A 19806-nucleotide genomic window follows, 5' to 3' on the forward strand; every position below is an offset into this window, starting at 1 on the left:
TTAGATGGGGCTACTATAAGGTAGGTGCATAACTGGCTGGATAACCGTACTCAGAGTAGTTATTAATGGTTCACAATCCTGCTGGAAAGGCATAACAAGTGGGGTTCCGCAGGGGTCTGTTTTGGGACCAGCTCTGTTCAATATCTTCATCGATTTAGATATTGGTATATAAAGTACGCTTATTAAGTTTGCAGATGATACCAAGCTGGGAGGGATCGCGACTAATCTTGAGGATAGGGTCATAATACAAAATGACCTGGACAAATTGGAGAAATGGTCTGAGATAAATAGGATGAAGTTTAATAAGGACAAATGCAAAGTGCTCCACTTAGGAAGGAACAATCAGTTTCACACATACAGAATGGGAAGCGATGGTCTGGGAAGGAGTACGGCAGAAAGGGATCTAGGGGTTATAGTGGACAAGTTAAATATGAGTCAGCAGTGTGATGCTGTTGCAAAGAAAGCAAACATGATTCTTGGACGCATTAACGGGTGTGTTGTGAGCAAGACACGAGAAGTCCATTCTTCCGCTCTACTCTGTGCTGGTTAGGCCTCAATTGGAGTATTGTGTCCAGTTCTGGGCACCGCAGTTCAAGAAAAATGTGGAGAAATTGGAGAGGGTCCAGAGAAGAGCAACAAGAATGATGAAAGGTCTAGAGAACATGACCTGTGAGGGAAGGCTGAAGGAATTGGGTTTGTTTAGTTTAGAAAAGAGAAGATTGAGGGGGGACATGATAACAGTTTCAGGTATCTAAACGGGTGTCATGAGGAGGGAGAAAACTTGTTCATCTTGGCCTCTGAGGCTAGAACAAGAAGCAATGGGCTTAAACTGCAGCAAGGGAGGTTTAGGTTGGACATTAGGAAAAAGTTCCTAACCGTCAGGGTGGTCAAACACTGGAATAAATTGCCCAGGGAGGTTGTGGATTCCCCACTTCTGACCTCTCAAGGTCCCTTCCAGTCCTAGTATTCTGTGATTCTATGAGGGTCTCTAGGCATACTGCCTGGTCTCTTGAGGAATGAGGACTCCGGCCCAAGTCTTAGACTTGGATGCCCTCACTCCAACATTGAAATACATTGTGCTCTTTTTGAATGCCCAGTCCTGAACAAATGTATTGAAACATTTTCTCAAAAGTCAACAAATAGTCTAGCAGCACCTTAAAGACTATCAGAACATGTAGCTGGTATCATGAGCTTTCGTGGGTGCAACCCACTTCTTTCAGATTGTTTGTTTATTTTCTCAGTAATCTCCTCTAGAGTGAAGGTTAGTTATTGAGCTGCTGATAGTCTTATCTATTTGACTCATGGCTTTTCCAAATCTGCACTAGCAAATGAAATCAATTTGGAGTATGATCTTTTGATGTTGAGGAGGAGGCTGCTTTCTAATACAAAGGACTGTAGTGGGTTCAGATAGTACCTGGTGATTAGTGTCATTTGAAAAATATTGATACTTTGCCACCTCCTTTAGTTTTTACATTTTCGAACAGGAGTTTAAATGTCGCCAGGAAGGCATTTTTCTTTCTCAGGATTCTTCTTCAACACTACCGGATTTTCTAGTCCTTAAAATCAATTTAAAAAAAGGCCTGACAAGCAATTTAAGAAATTGTGATTAATAGCACAATTACAGAATACTATTTATTTACATATTTTTTGATGTTTTCCACACTTTCAAAATATATTTTTCAGCTACAGCATAGAATACAAAGTGTACAGTGGGCTCATGCTCAAAGAAATGTTAGTCTTTAAAGTGCCACAAGACTCCTTGTTTTTGCTGAAGGACTACATGGCTGCCCCCCTGAAAGTGTACAGTAGTCACTTTATATTGTGATGAGTTTTTTTACAGTGCAAATATCAGTAGTATTTCAAACCTAATAAAAGTTCAGTAGTGCAATCTTTATCATGCAAGTTGAATGTTTAATGTTTATCTTAGCAATTGGTTGATTAAGTAGGACTGAGTAGATTCGGGTTCTAAAGTTTTATATTGTGGCGTTTGAGTGCAATCTATACTTGTAGATTGCAAATAAGGGTTCCCCACCTCTGCCTTAGAGATGAACAAAAATATAGATAGTATCATGAGCTTTTGTGGGCAAAACCCACTTCTTCCGATGAGCTGGAGTGGGAGAGAATAAAGGGAATCCAGGATTTTTAACAGGAAAAAAAGGAAGAGAAGAGAATAAAAGTAACCCTCAGATCTACGAAGGAAGACTAAAAGAATTGGGTTTTTGTCTGGAAAAAAGACATGATAGTAGCTTTCAAATACCTAAAAGGGTGTCACAAGAAGAGAGAAAAATTATTCTCCTTGACCTCTGATAAGACAAGAAGCAATGGGCTAAAAATTGCAGCAAGGGACATTTATGTAGGACATCAGGGAAAACTTCCTAATTGTCAGGATGGTGAAGCACTGGAAAAAATTGCCCAAGGTGGTGAAGGAATCTTCATCATTGGAGATATTTAAGAGCAGGTTGGATAGAGGTCTATCAGGAGTGATATAAATGGTGCTTGGCCTTGCCTTGAGGACATGGGGCTGGACTCGACGACCTCTTTAGGTCCCTTCCCGTTCTAGTGTTCTGTGAAAATGTAGAACATACAGAATATTTAATAAAATGCAATGGGTATTCTATTTAACTGAGATTAATAACTCAAAATTAACAGTTGAAAGAGTGAATCATTTGAATTAACTACAGCTTTAAAAACTGAATCCATACATAACACTGTCGGGTGGAACTGAACCTTGGACCTCTAGAACTTAGTGCGTGCCTCTACCATTTGAGCTGAAAGCTAGCTGCCTCCCAGCTAAGGCTGTAGAGCAAACTCATTCTTTCCGTATGTGGTCTCAGTGCTGCTAGGTGGGACATTGCACCACAACCAGAAGGTGTGTGGGCTACACAGAGAGTGGAATAGAGAGTGGATTTTGCTATGAATTCAGAATCCCCAAATCCTCTTTCAGAAAGTGGGAGCATGTGAAGGGTGTGCTGGTTCCCTTTTCTGAACCACCGAAGTATTTTTTCTTTTTAACCCTTGTTGGGTTGAAGTAGAAAGACCTTCCCCAGTAATTGGAGTAGGGGAGGAAAGCGGGGAAACTGACATTCCTATAACTAGCCTAAAACTCAGTATTCTTTCTTGGAGGTCATTTTTTTGAGCAAAGATATGCAAGCTGTAAAAGTAAACACTATATGTTTCATGAAACAAAATACAGGACTATGTAGCACTTTAAAGACTAACAAGATAGTTTATTAGATTCTATATGTTTCCTGAAATCAAAAAAAGCCAAAGTGTAGTACCTTATTTTTCTTAGTGCTTGCTCATGACCATTCCGGTTAGGGGTGTGCACACATTATGCACGGATCCTGAGCTTTTTTCCATTAGCAGTATCTGCTGTGCCAGCCAGGGAGCCCTTGGAGTGGTGCCAGTCTATCATATGCCTCCTGGCCCTCCTCCCCCTCAGTTCCTTCTTATCACTTACGATGGTAGCTGGAGTGCTTGACTACACTGTTAGTCTAACCCTTAGCCTTTTGTATATGGTGTTAGTTAAAGCTCTTTATAGTGTTAATAGTTGTGAGGGGAATTTCCCCTTTAATCTCTCGCCTAGTGGGGAGGGAATGCCTGGGCTGCATGTCAAATCATGTCAAGTGCTCAAAACCTATGCTCTTCGGTGACCCGCACAACTTGTGTTTAAAGTGTCTCGGGGAGGGCCACTTGGTAGGAGCTTCAAACCAAGAACTGAGGGAACGGGATTAAAGTTTGAGGCTTATCTTAATGGAGTCCGCTCTTAAGCAGATGGCACCAGCGGCGCAGAGCACACCAGCCTCGGTGCGGGAACCATCTGCGGCATCAAAACAAGTCACGGTGCTGGCCAAACCTTTGGCCCTGAGGCACGGTTCCCGGTCTCCAGTGCCAAGAGACAGCAGAGGGGGTGGTCCCTGACAGACGCAGTCACAGTGTGCCAGGTGGAAGGGTACTTGTCAGGATGCTCCCGTGCCAGCTAGGCACTGGGTGAGCTCGATGTGTCGAGAGTCCAGCACCAGATGTTGTGGTAGAAGGGGGTCTGGCAGCCATCAACCCCTGAGACCTTGATGCAGCCTGAGAGCTTGTTGAGCTCACCTCATCTGTGGGCCTGGTTCTTGGGGTTGGCACTGTGCCCTGAGCCTTTGCTGGAGTTAGACCAGACCCAGCTGTTGGTACCATGCCATTTAGTGCAGCCCAGACTGTAATACGATCACCAGTAATGACAGCGGCACCTCTGACAGTGGCATGAGTTATGCTGTCACCAGCACTGACAATAGTGCCTGCACCTATAACAGCTCTGAGGGAATCCATCCCTGCCAGGCCATCTACCTCTGCAGTTCTGCCATATCACCCAGCCTGACTACATTGGTGCATGCGGTGCCTCTGTACCATACCCACATGTGCCTGCTGAATGTCTGCCAGCCAAGGTACCATTGGCACAGTTGATGCCCCCAGTGACATCGGCACCAGTCCACAGGGGAAAACTAGTGGTGATCGCCCAGCGTAGACAGTTGTGCCATTCACTGGCACCATCATCGGCACTGCTGTGGTCTGCCTTGGACTGTTCATCTGACTTAGAGGTTGAGTTGGTTCATTCCAAGGCCACCTCATAGATGGAGATCACGACACCCCTTCTGATCCCAAAAGGGTTGGAAAGGTGCTACTTTGTTCCTCAGGCAGGACACGAACATAGCTTTGCTTTTCCGGCCCCAGGTTCAATGGTGGTCCAGATTGCTAGCCAGGAGACACAAGGCCCGCTTGGACCCACACTAAAGGACAAGGACCCCCCAAAATTGGATCTGCTAGGCAGAAAGGTCTACACCACAGGGGGGCTGCCACTGTACATCACCAATCAGCAGGCAGTGCTGAGCAGATACATGTATAATACGTGGTCTGCCATTAATACGTTTAAAGACCTCCTTCCGCAGGGGTCTAGGCAGGAATTTGAGGCCTTGTCAGAAGAAGGCAGGGTGGTCTCCCACACAGTGCTGCAAGCGGCATTCGGTGCCACGAATTTTGCAGCCTGCAACGACAACAACGGCAGAAACAGTTGCAGGGGGTCGAGGTTGCACTCCAACCAAGAGGTCCACCCCCACCTCCTAATCAACAGCCCAAGTCCTCGATTTTGAAATGACTCCCAAGGACAGTGTCCAGTGGCTGTGATAATGTCTGTTTGGGTGCCGGCTGTCCCATTTCTATCTTGCCTGGTCCCGGGTCACCTTGGACTATTGGATACTTGGCCTGGTGGAAAGCGGATATGCTATCCCCACCTCCCTTTCCCATCCCTCTTAAGGTACTCCTCTTATGAGCATCTGTTAAGACAAGAAGTGTCTTCACTAGTGCACTGGAGGGAAGGGGGGTTGAACCTGTTCAGTGTGTTCGAGGGGAGACAGTTCTGTTCACGGTATTGCTTCATCCTAAAGTCTAAAGGAGGTCTTCGACCTAAGGGACTTGAATGTTTTGCTAAAGAACACAAGGTTCAGGATGGTTACCCTGGCCTCTCTCATCCCTTCCCTAGCCTTGATTTAAAGGCTGCCTGCTTCTATATCTGATCTCAGCTCACAGGAGATTCCTGAGGTTCTCAGTAGGCCAGGATCGTTTTCTGTTTGCAGTCCTCCCATTTGGCCTTTCTGTGGTGCCATGGGGCTACCATGCTTTTGGTAAAGACCTTTTTGAGGAGGCATAAGGTGCAAGTACTCCCTTATCTGGACAACTGGCTGATCAGAGGGTTGTCCAGGGAACAGGTTGTGCGTCACATGGACTTTGTCAGGGTTCCATTTCACAGACTGGGTCTCCTCATAAATGAGAAGAAACCCACAGTTGATCCTTCTCAGGTAATAGACGTTATCAGGGCCCACCTAGACTCCATGTTGGAGAGGGCTTCCCTTCCCAATACCAGTCATGGCTAGACAAGCCATAATGAAGGGCTGGTTTACAACTCTTCTTGACCTGGCAATGGAAGAAGCACTGGTGCTACCACTGCTACCAGGTTTGATTAAGGCAGTGGTCTCCAACCTTTTTACATCCAGGATCGGTTTTTAAATGTCAGAACAAGCCAAGATCTACTGCCCCATCCTTCCCCTAAAAACCCACCCCCTCCTTGAAGCCCCGCCCTCTGTTTTCCTCTACATCACTTGCTATCCCCAGCCCATATACACTCTTAGGGTAGGGCTACACTGCCACTTTTTTCAATTCTGTCTAGGCTAGGCCAAATGTCAGAAAAACCCCTTCTTTTGGAAGTCCCCTTATTCCTCATGGAAAGCGCATGTTTGCTGTTCCACTAAAGCGGAAGAATAAATGCATCCCTGGACACAGAACAGTTTTTCCGGGATACTTCTAGAATCCCAGAAAAACTCCTGCAGTCTAGCCGTACCCTCACTGGGTTGACAGGATGTGTGGGCTCTGGGTTGGGAATGAGAGATTTGGGGGTGGGAAGGGGTGAGAGGTGCAAGCTCTGGAAGGGAATTTGGATGCAGGAGGAGGTGAAGGGGATGCTGGCTCTGGGAGAGGGCTCCAGGATGGGGAGTGTTGGGGTTGGGGTACTGAGCAAGCCACATGTCTGTGGATGTGAGGGTGCAGGAGTTTGAGTTGGTTCTTTGGCGTGGGGGGGAAACGGTGGGGCGTGGGGGGACACCATTCCTACCCATCCTGGTTATAGCCATTGATGGACCTAACCTACATGAATTTATCGACTTCTTTCTTCACAATCTCCTTTGGCAAGGAGTTCCACAGGCTGGCTGATCTTTGTGAAGAAAAACTTCCTTTTGTTTGTTTTAAAACCTGCTATCTATTAATTTCATTTGGTGGCCCCTAGTTCTTCTGTTATGGGAACAAGTAAATAACTTTTTTCCTTATTCACTTTTTCCATGCCAGTCATGATTTTATAGACCTTGATTATATTGTCTCCTCCCCCCCCCCCCCCCCCCCCCCCCTTAGTCTCCTCTTTCCTAAGATGAGAAGTCCCAGTCTTTTTACTCTCTCTTCATAGGGGACCCATTCCAAACCCCTACTTAAAATGTTAGTTATGTCAAAAGTTTAAGTCTATGTCCAGTACAGCTTTGAAACTTTTGTATGCAGAAGAAAAATGCTGCTTGTAGCTGTCTCAATTTAATTGAAATAAGCACAGAACGTTTCCTTACTTTGTCACCTCTTTCAAAAAAATTTCCCTTTCTTTTTAGTAGTTGGTTTAACACAGTACTGTACTGTCTTTGGTAGGTTTTCCCCTCTCTGCTGCTGCCTCCTTGCATATTTCTGATTCCAAATGAGGGTTTGGTCGACTGGTCAGTTCATAACTATGGTGTTCATAACTCTGACGTTCTATTGTATTTTCCTAAAGAAATGTTGATTCTCATTGGTTGGTAGTAGAGTTGTTAAAATGCATTTAATCAAGCCCACGCTCATTGGTTAACCGTGCACATGGTTACACTTCCACAACCCTAGTTGGTAGCCATTAAAGTATGTTGGCTTGCCACTAAATATAACTTTTACACTAAACTAGATTCCTCTTCTGCCTTTGAAGTGTATGTGCAGCATGCATCAGGTGGCAAATGACCAGAGTTCCCTGTAAGTGGCACAGCCATTCAACCACCTATTAAGCACTTGTGCAGGCGCCCAGAGAAGCTGCCTGGTTAGGACCTGCTGCAGCTGAAGGACTGTCCCTTTCTTTCCCCTGGCTTCAGCTAAGCCCTAGAGCTGTCACTCCTACCCCCTGCCCTAGCCTTGAGTTCCCCCTTCCATACTCCACACCCCTCGGCCCCACCTCTACCACATTAATTTATTGTATCACAAGCCACCTTCATGTTGGTGTACAAAACAGAATTCATTCTGCACGTATGTGAAAATTCGAGGGAGCACTGCTCATGACCAACGTTCATCACCACATTTGATCCGCTGGGTGTGTCGTTGACTTCCCTGGCTTGATTACATCATACTCCCCGTCACTAGCTGAAACGCTGATCTTTATTGTCCTTATGCATAAAAACCTCCCATTGAAATATGTAAAATGGCTGAAGAATTTGACGTGATTTCTGGCACAACTGAGGTACAACTGCACAGGTGCTAATGTTTACTGACTCTTTCACCTCTGTCTTGCAGAATGGAGATGTATGTATTTCAATTCTTCACCCACCTGTAGATGATCCACAAAGTGGAGAACTGCCATCTGAAAGGTGGAACCCCACCCAGAATGTCAGGTAACAAAATGTGGAACCACTGCCTATGCACATGTAAACTTCTTGAAAGTTCTCTCCAGGTACATACGTCCTGGACTCAGACGGACAGGGGAAAACTGGCTTGGCAACAGTCTCTAAAAAGGGCTTGTCTGAATTTGTCAATAAGAAGTCATTGAGTCCAGTCTCCTGCTCTTACAGCAGGAGCAAGCACTGTCTAGATCAGGGGCGAGGAACCTTTTTTGGATCGGGGGCTGCTGACCCACAGAAAAATCAGTCAGGGGCCGCACACAAGTAAGGAGGAAAAAGACACTGAGAAGGAAAATGGCACTCACATTCCCCTCGCACACCAGAGTCTATGGGGGCCCAGGCTAGTAGATTTTGGGTGCTCCAGCCCTGAGGGTGCGTGGCAGGGGCATTAGAGTGCCTGCATGTGCTCCCCAATGTGCAGGGATCCCTGAGCCTTGGGGGCCAGAGTCAAGCAAGCTGGGAGCTGCATCTGGCCCCTGGGCCTAAGGTTCCCTGCTCCTGGTCTAATCGTTCCTGATAGATGTCTGTGTAACCCCGTGGTCCCCAACACTGTGCCCGCAGGCACCATGGCGCCTGCGGGGGCATTTATGTGCGCCCGCACCAGCATTTTAAAACTACTCTCGCTCACCACTGCTTAGAGCAGGGTCGGCAGCCTGGGGCCCGCAAGGGAGCCAGACGAGGTGCTTTGGAGGCTCGAGCCCCACCTCCACTGCAGCAGGCAGCCTGCACAGGCGCTTCAGTAGCTGGAGCAAACCCCGCGCTGGTCGGGTCCGGCTGCGAGGCAGCAACAGCCTGCCCCTCCCAATGCAAAACAGCCGTGGCGGGGCCCTTTGTGGTGCAGGAGCTGCAAGCCGGCAGGGGAGGGTCCCTCATGGCCACTTCCGCCCCCCCTGCTCAAGCCCATTGGCCGGACCTGGACCATGGCAGCTGTGGGAACCTACCAATCCCCAAGCACATGGCCAGACAGGTCCTGTGGGAGAAACAGGAGAGTAGCGCATCTCGCTGGTAAGTGTCCAGCCCTCCCAGCTACTCCCACTCCGATATCTTCACCCACAGAACTCTCCTCCCAGACGCTGCACCCCAATCCCCTGTTCTGAGGCACAATCCAAACCCCTGGCCTCACACTCTCTCTCTCCTTCCCCTCCTCCCCCCGTAAAATGTCTGGTATTCACCCAATTCACATTTAATATGAAAATAGCCTTCAATTTCACATTTGATGCCTTCTTTTGTTGGTGCCTGTCACACTGTTCTGAAAACATGAATGTGCTATTGGCCACAAAAAGGTTGGGGACCACTGGTCTAACCTGTTCTTAATCTCTATCTCTGGAGATATTTACAACCTCCCTAGGCAACTTATTCCAGTGTTTATCCACCCTGACAGGTGGGAAGTTTTTCCTAATGTCCAACCTAAATCTCCTTTGCTGCAATCTAAGCCCATTGCTTCTTGTCCTATCCTCAGAGGCCAAGGAGAACAATTTTTCTCCCTCCTCTTTGTGACACTTTTAGATACTTGAAAACTGGTATCCTGTCCCCTCTATCTTCTCTTTTTCTGAACTAAACACGCCTAATTCTTTCAGTTTTCCCTCACAGCTTGCTTTCTAGACATTTAATCATTTTTGTTGCTCTTTTCTGGGCCTGCTCCAATTTTGCCACATCTTTCTTGAAACGTGGTGCCCAGAACTGGACACAATATCCCTATTGAGGCCTAATCAGTGCAGAGCAGAGCGGAAGAATGACTTCTCATGTCTTGCTCACAATACTCCTGTTAATGCAGCCCAGAATCATGTTTGCTTTTTTGCAGCAGTGTCAGACTTATGTTTAACTTGTGGTCCACTATGACTCCTAAATCCCTTTCTGCAGGGCTCCTTCCTTCCTTGACAGTTGTTTCTCATTCCGTACGTGTGCAACAGATTGTTCCTTCCGAAGTGGAGTACTCTGCACTTGTCCTTATTAAACTTCATCCTGTTTACCTCAGACCATTTCTTTAGCTTGTCCAGATCATTTTGAGTTTTGACCCTATCCTTCAAAGCACTTGTAACCCCCTCCAGCCATTAATTCCCCCTTTCCCCCGCTTGGTATTATCTCCAAACTTAATAAGCGTACTCTCTATGCCATCATCTAAATCAGTGTTTCTCAAACTTTTTTCATAAAGTACCCCTTTTTAAAACAAAAAATAAGTACCCCCACTACCTACTATTTTCAGACACACAACTTTTTTTCTACCACTGCAGCATGTTTGTTTAAACAACTTAATTGTAGCCAGGCGGGCGATAAAATTTTTGGGTGTAAAAAGTACAAAAATAATAAAGCACCATAAAACTTAAAACAAAAAGTCAGTTCTCCAAATTTCAATTGTGTTGACATACACCCTAGACTTCTCTCGAGTACCCCTAAGGGTACTTTTACCACTGGTTGAGAGAGACTACTCTAAATCATTGATGAAGATATTGAACAAAACTGGTCCTAAAACAGACCCCTGTGGAACCCCACTTGTTATGCTCTTCCAGCATGATTGTGAACCATTAATAACTGCTCTCTGGGAATGGTTATCTGGTCAGTTACGCACCCACCTTATAGTAGGGTAATACAACCTAGAAGAGGCTAGTTTATGGATAAGGAGGTCATGCAAAACTGTGTCAAGTTCCTTACTAAGTCTAGGTATACCACGTCTACTGATTTTTCCCTTATCCACAGGGTTTGATACCATATCAAAAAAAGCTATCTGATTTGGTGTGATTTGTTCATTACAAATCAATTCTGGCTGTTACCTATCACCTTATTTTATTCCAGGTGTTTGCAGATGAATTCCTTAATTACTTGCTCCATTATCTTCCCTGGCACAGAAGTTAAACTGACTGGTCTTTAAAACGTAAACAACAAATAGTCTTGCAGAAACTTAGACTAAAAAAAATGTAGATGGTATCATGAGCGTTTGTGGGTACACCTCTCCTCTTCAGCTGTACCCATGAACGCTCATGATACTAGACTATTTTGTTTAAGTTTTTCCTGTTACAGACTAACTCGGCTACCCCCTCTGAAGCTTTTCTACATGTTTTGTTAGTCTTTAAGGTACTGCTAGTCTATTTGTTCTGGACTACCTCCTGAAGCTGATAGGAATACTTAGTACCCTTTGTTTGTTTGTCATTAGGATGTGAAATGTAGCATGCCAGCCAGCAAGTGTCTTTGTTTAGACTTCTGTTGTAGGAATCAAACTTGTAAATGAAATTAAGTTTTGTAGTTTCCCTGTCCAAGCTGGCTTTTGAAATTGGTTTGAAATACAATGACTTAATGAGTGCCCAGGCAAGTTAAAATGTTCCCCAACAGGTTTCTGTAGCTTCCTGGGTGGTTATTTCCTTTTTTTATAGTTGGGCACTACATTTGCCCTTTTCCAGTCTTCTGGAATCTCTCCTGACGTTTATGACTTAATGATGATAGCTAAAGGCTCATATACCTCCTCCATCCGCTCCTTGAGGTATTCTAGGATGCATTTCATCAGACCCTGGTGACTTGACATCTAACTTTTTAAAAGTAATTTAAAACTTTTTAAAGTTAACTTGTTTGTTTTTTAATTTTAACTTCTAAACCTACCCCATTTCCACTAGCATTCACTACGTTGGGTATCCTGTCACCATTCATCATCTTGACGAAAACCAAAACAAAGTTGTTGTTTAGCACGTCTACCATTTCCAAGTTTCCTGTTACTGTTTCTCCCTCTTCGCTGAGCAACGGGCCTAACTCTGTCATTGGTCTTCCTCTTGCTTAGAACATAGTCTTGTTACCCTTTTGTCTCTAGCGAGATTTAGCTCATTTTGTGCCTTTGCCTTTCTAATCTTTCTGTTCTAATCTCATTAGTTAGTGGAGTGCAGTGTGTTCAGATACCGTGCTACCTTGTTGAATTTTCCACTCTGTGTAGTGATGTAAAATGGTGTTAAAACTTGCTCAGAATTAATTTGCTGTCTCAAGTTAAGGTTAGTATTTCCAGATCTGGAGGGTAGGAAGATCCTCTTTAAAAGAGACCTTCCATCCAGCTGAGGTAGACTAAAGCAAGCAAGGAGATCCCGCCTGTGGACCAGGATTCTGACTCAGGCATCTTATGCTCTCTGCTTGTACCATGGGCCTCTTTCCCTATTTTCTCCCGTCTTCCAGTATTGGTCTGTTTTGTCCTTTCAAGTGTTGTACTAAGCAGATGGTTGGCCAGGTGTTTCCCCATGGCACCCAAAACTGAATGGTCCTTTCTGGTCTTCAGTAAATTACAGTGACATCTCCATGTGATCTTCTTGATATTTATAACTAGAAAACATAATTTGCTAACCTGGAGGGAGTCCAATCTGTTACCATGTTTCCTGTTGCAATAGGAAGTTCCTGTCCTGTTGCATGTATCACAAAGTTCTGTGCTGATGCACAGTTACTGTCTTCTGCCTAGATACACATTATATACAGGGTTTATTTTAAAGTAAGATATGAAAAGGAATGGCTTCCATTTATCCATCTTTTCCCTAGGGCAGTGTTTCCCAATTTTATTTGGCCACAGAACCCTTTTAAACTCAAAAGAATTTGCGCCACCCTTAATAACAGGCTTGTATATGGAGCAGGGTGTCTGTCAGCAAGCCGGGAATGCAAGGTCTTGAAGGGGGAGGGGAGTGAGGGAAGGGGATTTGGGTGCGGGGTCTGGGCATGAGGGGGGGACGCTTACCTGGCTTGGCACCCTGCTGCAGCAGGGAAAGCCTCCAAGCAGCATGTTCTTGTTCCCCCTCTCCCCACAGCGAGGGGGCAGGAGAGAGAGCTCATTCTCCTCCCCCGCATGCAGCAGGAATCTCAGTGCAGCTGCAGCACCAGGTCAGGCTTCCTGCTGTATCAGGTCAGGGTGGTGTGTGGGGGGGAGGAGGGGCGTGCGCGTGCATGTGTGCGCCCCAACCTTCGGAAGAGGAGGCGGTGGCTGTGCGGCACTGGAGGCCCCGTGGGTCAGGGGCAGTCCTGCAGAGTGAGGAGGGGGCATGTGGTGGTGGGTGATGAAGCAGCCAGAGAGGCACCTCACCAGACCCCGCCCCTACTGGCCCAGCACCAATGGGAGCTGCCTATGGGCTCTGCAGAGGGTGGGGGAATAGAATTTTCTCACGGAAGCTTTAGTTTCACTTTGTGGAACCCTAGGGTTCTGTGGGGCACCATTTGGGCAACACTGCCCTAAGGAATGCTGACCCCTATGTGGGTTGTCAACAGTGGGAATTGAACTTGTGACCTCTGGATCTCTACAACTTGAGCTAAAAGATATCCCTTAGCCAAGGCTGTAGCAAGTTCAACTTCCTGGAGCGTAACTACCACTAGAGGGAGATAGTGCCACACTATGGCTAAGTGTACAGTGCACCTCTTGTGCAAAAGCCTATGCAAATGAAGTGCAGATTAGTACATTGCTGCACCTCATTTGCATAATTAATTAGGAGCTGTTTTTGTGTAAGAAGATTTTGCGCAAAAAGGAGCCATCTACAGAGCTCCTTTTTGTGCAAAAGCCTCATGCACAAAACACCCCCTATTTATGCAAATGAAGCACAGCAATATGCTAATCCATGCATCATTTGCATAGGCTTTTGTGCAAGAGAGGTGTAGTGTAAATATAGCCTTAATGTGGGAATGGCTTACATTTATGTATCTGGCTGGTTTTTTAAATTGCTGCTATTTTGAGTCCCTATGAAATTGTAACACTTACAGAATAAGCAATGGAAACAGTCAGGGATCTGGGCAGGCTGACTTGTCTGATTTTGAATAACATAGGTTTTTTTTCAAGAAACATATACCATACTTAATGCCTGCTTACTAAGGCTTCTACCTAGGAAACTTGTATCCTAAATATACTGTTACAGGCGTAACACTTTAACCCACTCTTGGACAGTAGTCTCACCCCAGTGGTAATGTTTCACTCTTCAGAGCAATATAGCTAGCAGGTCTGACTTGTATTTCTTAGCCTGATAAGAAGAATATTCCCTGAGCAGGGTCGGCCTAACCCTATTGGCAAACTAGGGGGTGCCTGGAGCACCAAATTAGAAGTGTTTTTCTTTAATTATAAGCGATAACCTATTAATATATTTTTAAAGAAAAGAACCAAATATTAAGCAGCGCATCGTTGCCACGTCAGAAGTTGAGTTATTAGATATTTCATATTGTGGAGATGTGGGAAATGTCCAGGTTCACATTTCTGCTTCAGATAATGCAGGACTGGAACTTGGGTCTTCTATATCCCAAGTGAGTGTCCTGACCTCTGAGTTATTGGCTACTCTGAGATGTGTGAGGGGGCAATCTCTAGCATTATTTTGTTAGAAAAACTTAAAGATCTTGGGTCCACCCCAGTACTTATCAGGAACAATTTCCAAAGTCTTAAATATTTGCTGGATGGCAAAACTTTTCCCACAACTTTTTATTCTACAGTCTCGGTGGTGTTACCTATTTGTTCTCTACCATCCCATTCTCCTCTATTTCCCACACATACCTATGAAACTCCTGGGTAGTGGTGGCGTGAGTGTACAAATCCTGTCATGCTGTTCACTGTGCTTTCATTTCACTGGGGTTTGTAAGTTTACATTCTCCTTAAACTCACAGCTCTAAATATGATAGAAATGTAGCCGTGTTAGTCTGGGGTAGCTGAAGCAAAATGCAGGACAATGTAGCACTTTAAAGACTAACAAGATGGTTTATTAGATGAGCTTTCATGGGCCAGACCCACTTCCTCAGATCAAATAGTGGAAGAAAATAGTCACAACCATATATACCAAAGGATACAATTTAAAAAAAAAAAGAACACATATGAAAAGGACAAATCACATTTCAGAACAGGAGGGGGATGGGGGGGGGGGAAGGAAGGAAGGTAAGTGTCTGAATTGATATTAGAGGTGGGAAGAGTGGGATGTTTGTGAGTTAATGGTATTAGAGGTGATAATTGGGGAAGCTATCTTGGTAATGGGTAAGATAGTTCGAGTGTTTGTTCATTCCTTTTTGGAGAGTGTCGAATTTTAACATGAATGACAGTTCAGAGGATTCCCTTTCAAGTGCAGATGTAAAAGGTCTTTGTAGCAGAATGCAGGTGGTTAAGTCATTGAGAGTGTCCTTTCTGGTTAAAATGGCAAGAAACTGTTTTTTCTTTGATCTTGTCTGAGATCTGTTTTGTGGGCATTAATCCTTTGGCAAAGTGTCTGAGATGTTTGTCCAATGTACATAGCGGCTGTGCCAAAAGTGTCCGTCTGCTTTTCATATGTGTTCATTTTTTTAATTGTATCCTTTGGTGTATATATGGTTGTGACTATTTTCTTCCACTATTTGATCTGAGGAAGTGGGTCTGGCCCACGAAAGCTCATCATCTAATAAACCATCTTGTTAGTCTTTAAAGTGCTACATTGTCCCGCATTTTGCTTCAGCTCTAAATATGTTCCTGAAATGACAGCCATAATTTACCTTGAAGACTTATACCATAGATCTGTGAGTGCTTAGCTTTAACCTGTGTAACTTAATGTTGCTCTTTTTCCCCCCCAGGACTATCCTACTGAGTGTAATCTCCTTGCTTAATGAGCCCAACACTTTCTCTCCAGCCAACGTGGATGCATCAGTCATGTTCAGGAAATGGAGAGACAGTAAAGGAAAAGACAAAGAGTATGCTGAAATCATTAGGTAAAGTTTGTTTGGGTAGAAGACGCTGTAGCAATTCAATTTGTTACATATACGTTTTAAAACCACTTATTTTAGAACTGCCTGAGCTTGAAGCTAATGGAGCTAGATGTTGAAGGGGCGATAGAAAATTACAGTGGGGTCATAAGAGCAATGAGTAAATCAGTGGGGAAATCTGCTTAACATCTTTGTGTACAGTCAAATGCAAAGTGTATGGGGAATAAACAGGAAGAATTGGACGTTAACACATAAATTATAACAGCTGGATATCACTGACTTGGTAGGATGAGTCTCATTATTGGAATACTGATGTTGCGGATAACAGCTTCTTGAGGAAGGATGGGGGGCAAGGTGGTTGTGATAGGGGTGCAGTCATAGAAGACCCTTTGGGATTGTTCCCTGCTGTACTGATTATACCACTGACTCCCACCACTTTGCTCTCTGGGGCTCCCCACCACTCTGTCTTGCTGGGCCAGATTCTCTGGTCTCTCCAGACAAGCCACAGAATTGTGGTTACCAACCCCACCCCCTGAAGCACAGTGCGGACACTGAACCACTTCATGCTTTAGGACTCAGCACCCAGGAAACCAACCCACAAAAGGGATCAAAACCCCAAATCAGTCTTTCTCTGGGTAAAAGTTTTACACAAAGCTCATGAGGATGTTCACTGCCTTTATCAATGAAAGAGAGAGTTGCACACTGTCTGTCCCCCCCCCCGCACCCCTAAAGATAACAATTATTTACACTGGGCTTGATAGTAAACAAGAGTTTATGAAGTACAAACAGCAGGATTTAAGTGGTTGCAAGTGTAAACAGATCAAAATAAAGTACTATAAAATGAAAAAACACTTCTAATCCACTAAAACTTATTGCCAGCAGATTCTTACCCTAAACAGCTGTTCTCCTTCACGTGGTGTCCCTGTGGGTGCTCCCCTCAGGTGTTGGTGAGTCCTCATGCTGGCGATCCGTGGTTTTTACCCTAGCAGTGCCTTCACACACTGTACAGGCACAGTTGCCTGCACGTGCGGCATGAGTCCCTCAGTTCCTTTCCTACCATCATCGGTAGAAGACTGAGATTCTTAGCAGTGTGACTTTTCCTGAGAGAATTTTTTCTGAATATTTTCAGTTCTTTTTAGTCACCTTGATTTTTTTCTTAGACCAACCCGTTTTGAGAAACCCATTTTTTTTCTTTCCCCGTCACCCCAACCTCCTCAAAATTCCAGTCTCCCCTGGATTCAAGAAATGTGACACTTGCAGGGGCCCCACGGCCATTTCAGATGAGCATGTCTCCTACATAAGGTGTCTGGGCGAAGGCCATGCGGCGTAGAAATGCTAGCACTGAGATAAGATGAGACTAAAGAATATATTATGGAGTCCCTTCAACTGCCAGGTTCAAAGAAATTGGCACCGGCAGAACTCTCGACTCTGAGGAAAAGAGCTCCTTGAGGGCGGGGGGCTGGACTCGATGACCTCTCGAGGTCCCTTCCAGTCCTATTATTCTATGATTCTATGATCTCTGCCCTGGACTCACAAGTACAGTCACTGCCTGTGGTGCTGACAACATCCCGCACCACCCATTCCCGGTTCTATAGGCCTCCAGCACCGCTAAGTGGGGCAGTGGCACTGGCTAAGAGAGCGGAGTCTGGGACGAAGCATACATTGAGCTCTTCCACACTGATGGGTACGGGCTCCCACCCAGCACTGAAGATAGAGTTGGATGTCTCCTCTTCAACACTGGTGGAGATGATGGTATCGACTCAAGCTGCTCCTTCACGGCGTGGCATATACGGCTGCTAGGGCGACAGCCACAGCTGTTGTGATGTGCCCTACTACCTAGTTACAGTCTTTGGAGATTCTGCGTGATCTGCAAACCAGAGGACTTTGTTTAATAAAACCCATCTGTTTGCAGCCAAATTCAATGAAGAACTCCCACACAACCCTTCACACATTGGGGATGTATACTCCTCAATAAAAGGAGACAATATGCACCATATCAGAGGCCATGAGACACCCCCTTGCAAAGAGAACAACAAAGGTCCTTTGAGAAGACTGAGAGGGGACATGATACCTGAAAATTGCTGTCTAAAAGTGTGTGTCAAAGAGGAGGGAGGGAAAAAATGTTCTCCTTGGCCTCTGAGGATAGGACAAGAAGCAATGGGTTTAAATTGCAGTAGTGGAGGTTTAGGTTTGACATTAGGAAAAACTTCCTGTCAGCTGGTTAAACACTGGAATAAGTTGCGTAGGGAGGTTGTGGAATCTCCGTCTCTGGAGATATTTAAGAGCAGGTTAGATAGATGTTCATCAGGGATAGTCTAGATGGTACTGGCAGACTTGATGACCTCGAGGTCCCTTCCAGTTCCAGTGTTCTATGATTCTAACCTCAGTCGCAATTTTTAAAGTGTGGTCAAGGGTCTGAGCAACCTCCCCGCCTAGAGCCAATGCAGTCATTCCATCTTTTTGGTCACCGTCTATGGCCTTTTTACCATTCATTACCATGAACCAATGGGTCCTCAAGATTGAGAGATCGGGCTATAGCATTCCCTTCCTGTCTATGCTCCCTACCCTTTCCTCTTCTCAATCCCTGTTCAGGGACCCCTCTCACAAGTACCTGCTACAAGCAGAGGTTAAAAAAAAAACCTTCTCAACTTAGGGGCCATAGAACCAGTTTCACGGGAGAGGATTCTTCTCAAACTATTTCCTTACACAAAAGAAGACAGGAGGTTGGAGGCCCATCCTCAATCTCAGAAAACTAAACACATTAATCTACCATCAGAAATGTAAGATGGTGACATTGGGGACTAGCATACCAGCATTGCACAAGGGGGACTGGTTCTCAGCCCTCGACCTTCAAGATGCCTATTTCCACATCCTTTCAACTGTCTTTCCTTCTCACAGGAGGTTCTTCAGATTCACAGTAGTAGAGGGTCATTACCAGTATCGTGTTCTACCCTTCCATTGCTGAATTCCATCAGAGCCAAGGCCATCCTTCCCATCTACCAGTGCAATTTCTTCAGAGCAACATTGCACATTCTCTTCACGAACACTTGTGCATGCCTTCAAATTCTGGGGCATATGTCAGCCACCACATACATGGGACAGTTTGTAAGACTCCACATGTGCTGCTTATAGGGATGGCTAGCAACAGTGTACATGCTGAATCAACACAGCCTGAGCAAGCAATCCCCCCCCCCCCCTCCAGTACTCGCCTCTCTCCACTAGTGGAGATCCCTGCACAATTTTCTCGGGAGTACCTTTCCAACAGCACGACTCGTCTTGCATGCTAACCACCGCTGCATCCCTCTCAGGCTGGGGTGCTCATTGTGGTCACTGTACAGTCCAGGGAGGGTGATCACAGTGCGAGACGTGCCTGAAAATCAACATATTGAAGCTCAGAGTGGTTCACAATACTCGCCTCCACTTGCTTCCGATAATTCACAGCAAAACCATTCTTCTTCTCACGGACATCACTCCCTGAAATGGTTCAAAACAAAACAAAACAAAACAAACGACAGGCGAGTGCCTGATCATGCTTGTTACGTGCCAAGGCAATACAGTTTTGGACCTGGTGCATAACAAACAACGTAACACTAACAAGGTACCTGCCAAGCCATCCTAACAGCATGGTGGATAGCCTGAGCAGGCATTTTTCAGAACATGAATGAGAGCTTAACCCCATGATCCTCCTCCACATATTTCATCAATGGGGATTTCCAACAATCTCTCCACTACTAGAGCCAACTACACGTGCCCATAGCACTGCTCCAGAGCTGGAGATGTCAGGAGTTCACTGGGGAGGGGGGTGCATTTTTCCTACCCTAGACAGCTCCACTTCTGTATGCCTTCCCACCATTTCCCCTAGTTTCCAGGGTAATTCACAAGATGTGCACAGATCTTGCAACAGTAATCCTGATTGCCCCATGCTGGCCCAGGCAACCATGTTTCCCTTACCTTCAGCACC

The 19806-nt window shown here is 45.4% G+C and overlaps 1 protein-coding gene across 3 annotated transcripts in view; it reads left to right on the forward strand.

Annotated features, from left to right (window-relative positions):
* UBE2R2 (ubiquitin conjugating enzyme E2 R2) overlaps positions 1–19806 on the forward strand; it is a 108559-nt gene that overhangs the window by 79078 nt on the left and 9675 nt on the right. For all 3 annotated transcript variants that reach the window (XM_075932787.1, XM_075932786.1, XM_006122995.4), the window contains exons 3-4: positions 8098–8195; positions 15717–15851. In XM_075932787.1, coding sequence (XP_075788902.1) covers positions 8098–8195; positions 15717–15851 — 233 coding nt within the window. The remainder of the gene's footprint in view (positions 1–8097; positions 8196–15716; positions 15852–19806) is intronic.

Source organism: Pelodiscus sinensis, chromosome 6, assembly GCF_049634645.1.
Source record: "Pelodiscus sinensis isolate JC-2024 chromosome 6, ASM4963464v1, whole genome shotgun sequence".
NCBI lineage: Eukaryota > Metazoa > Chordata > Testudines > Trionychidae > Pelodiscus > Pelodiscus sinensis.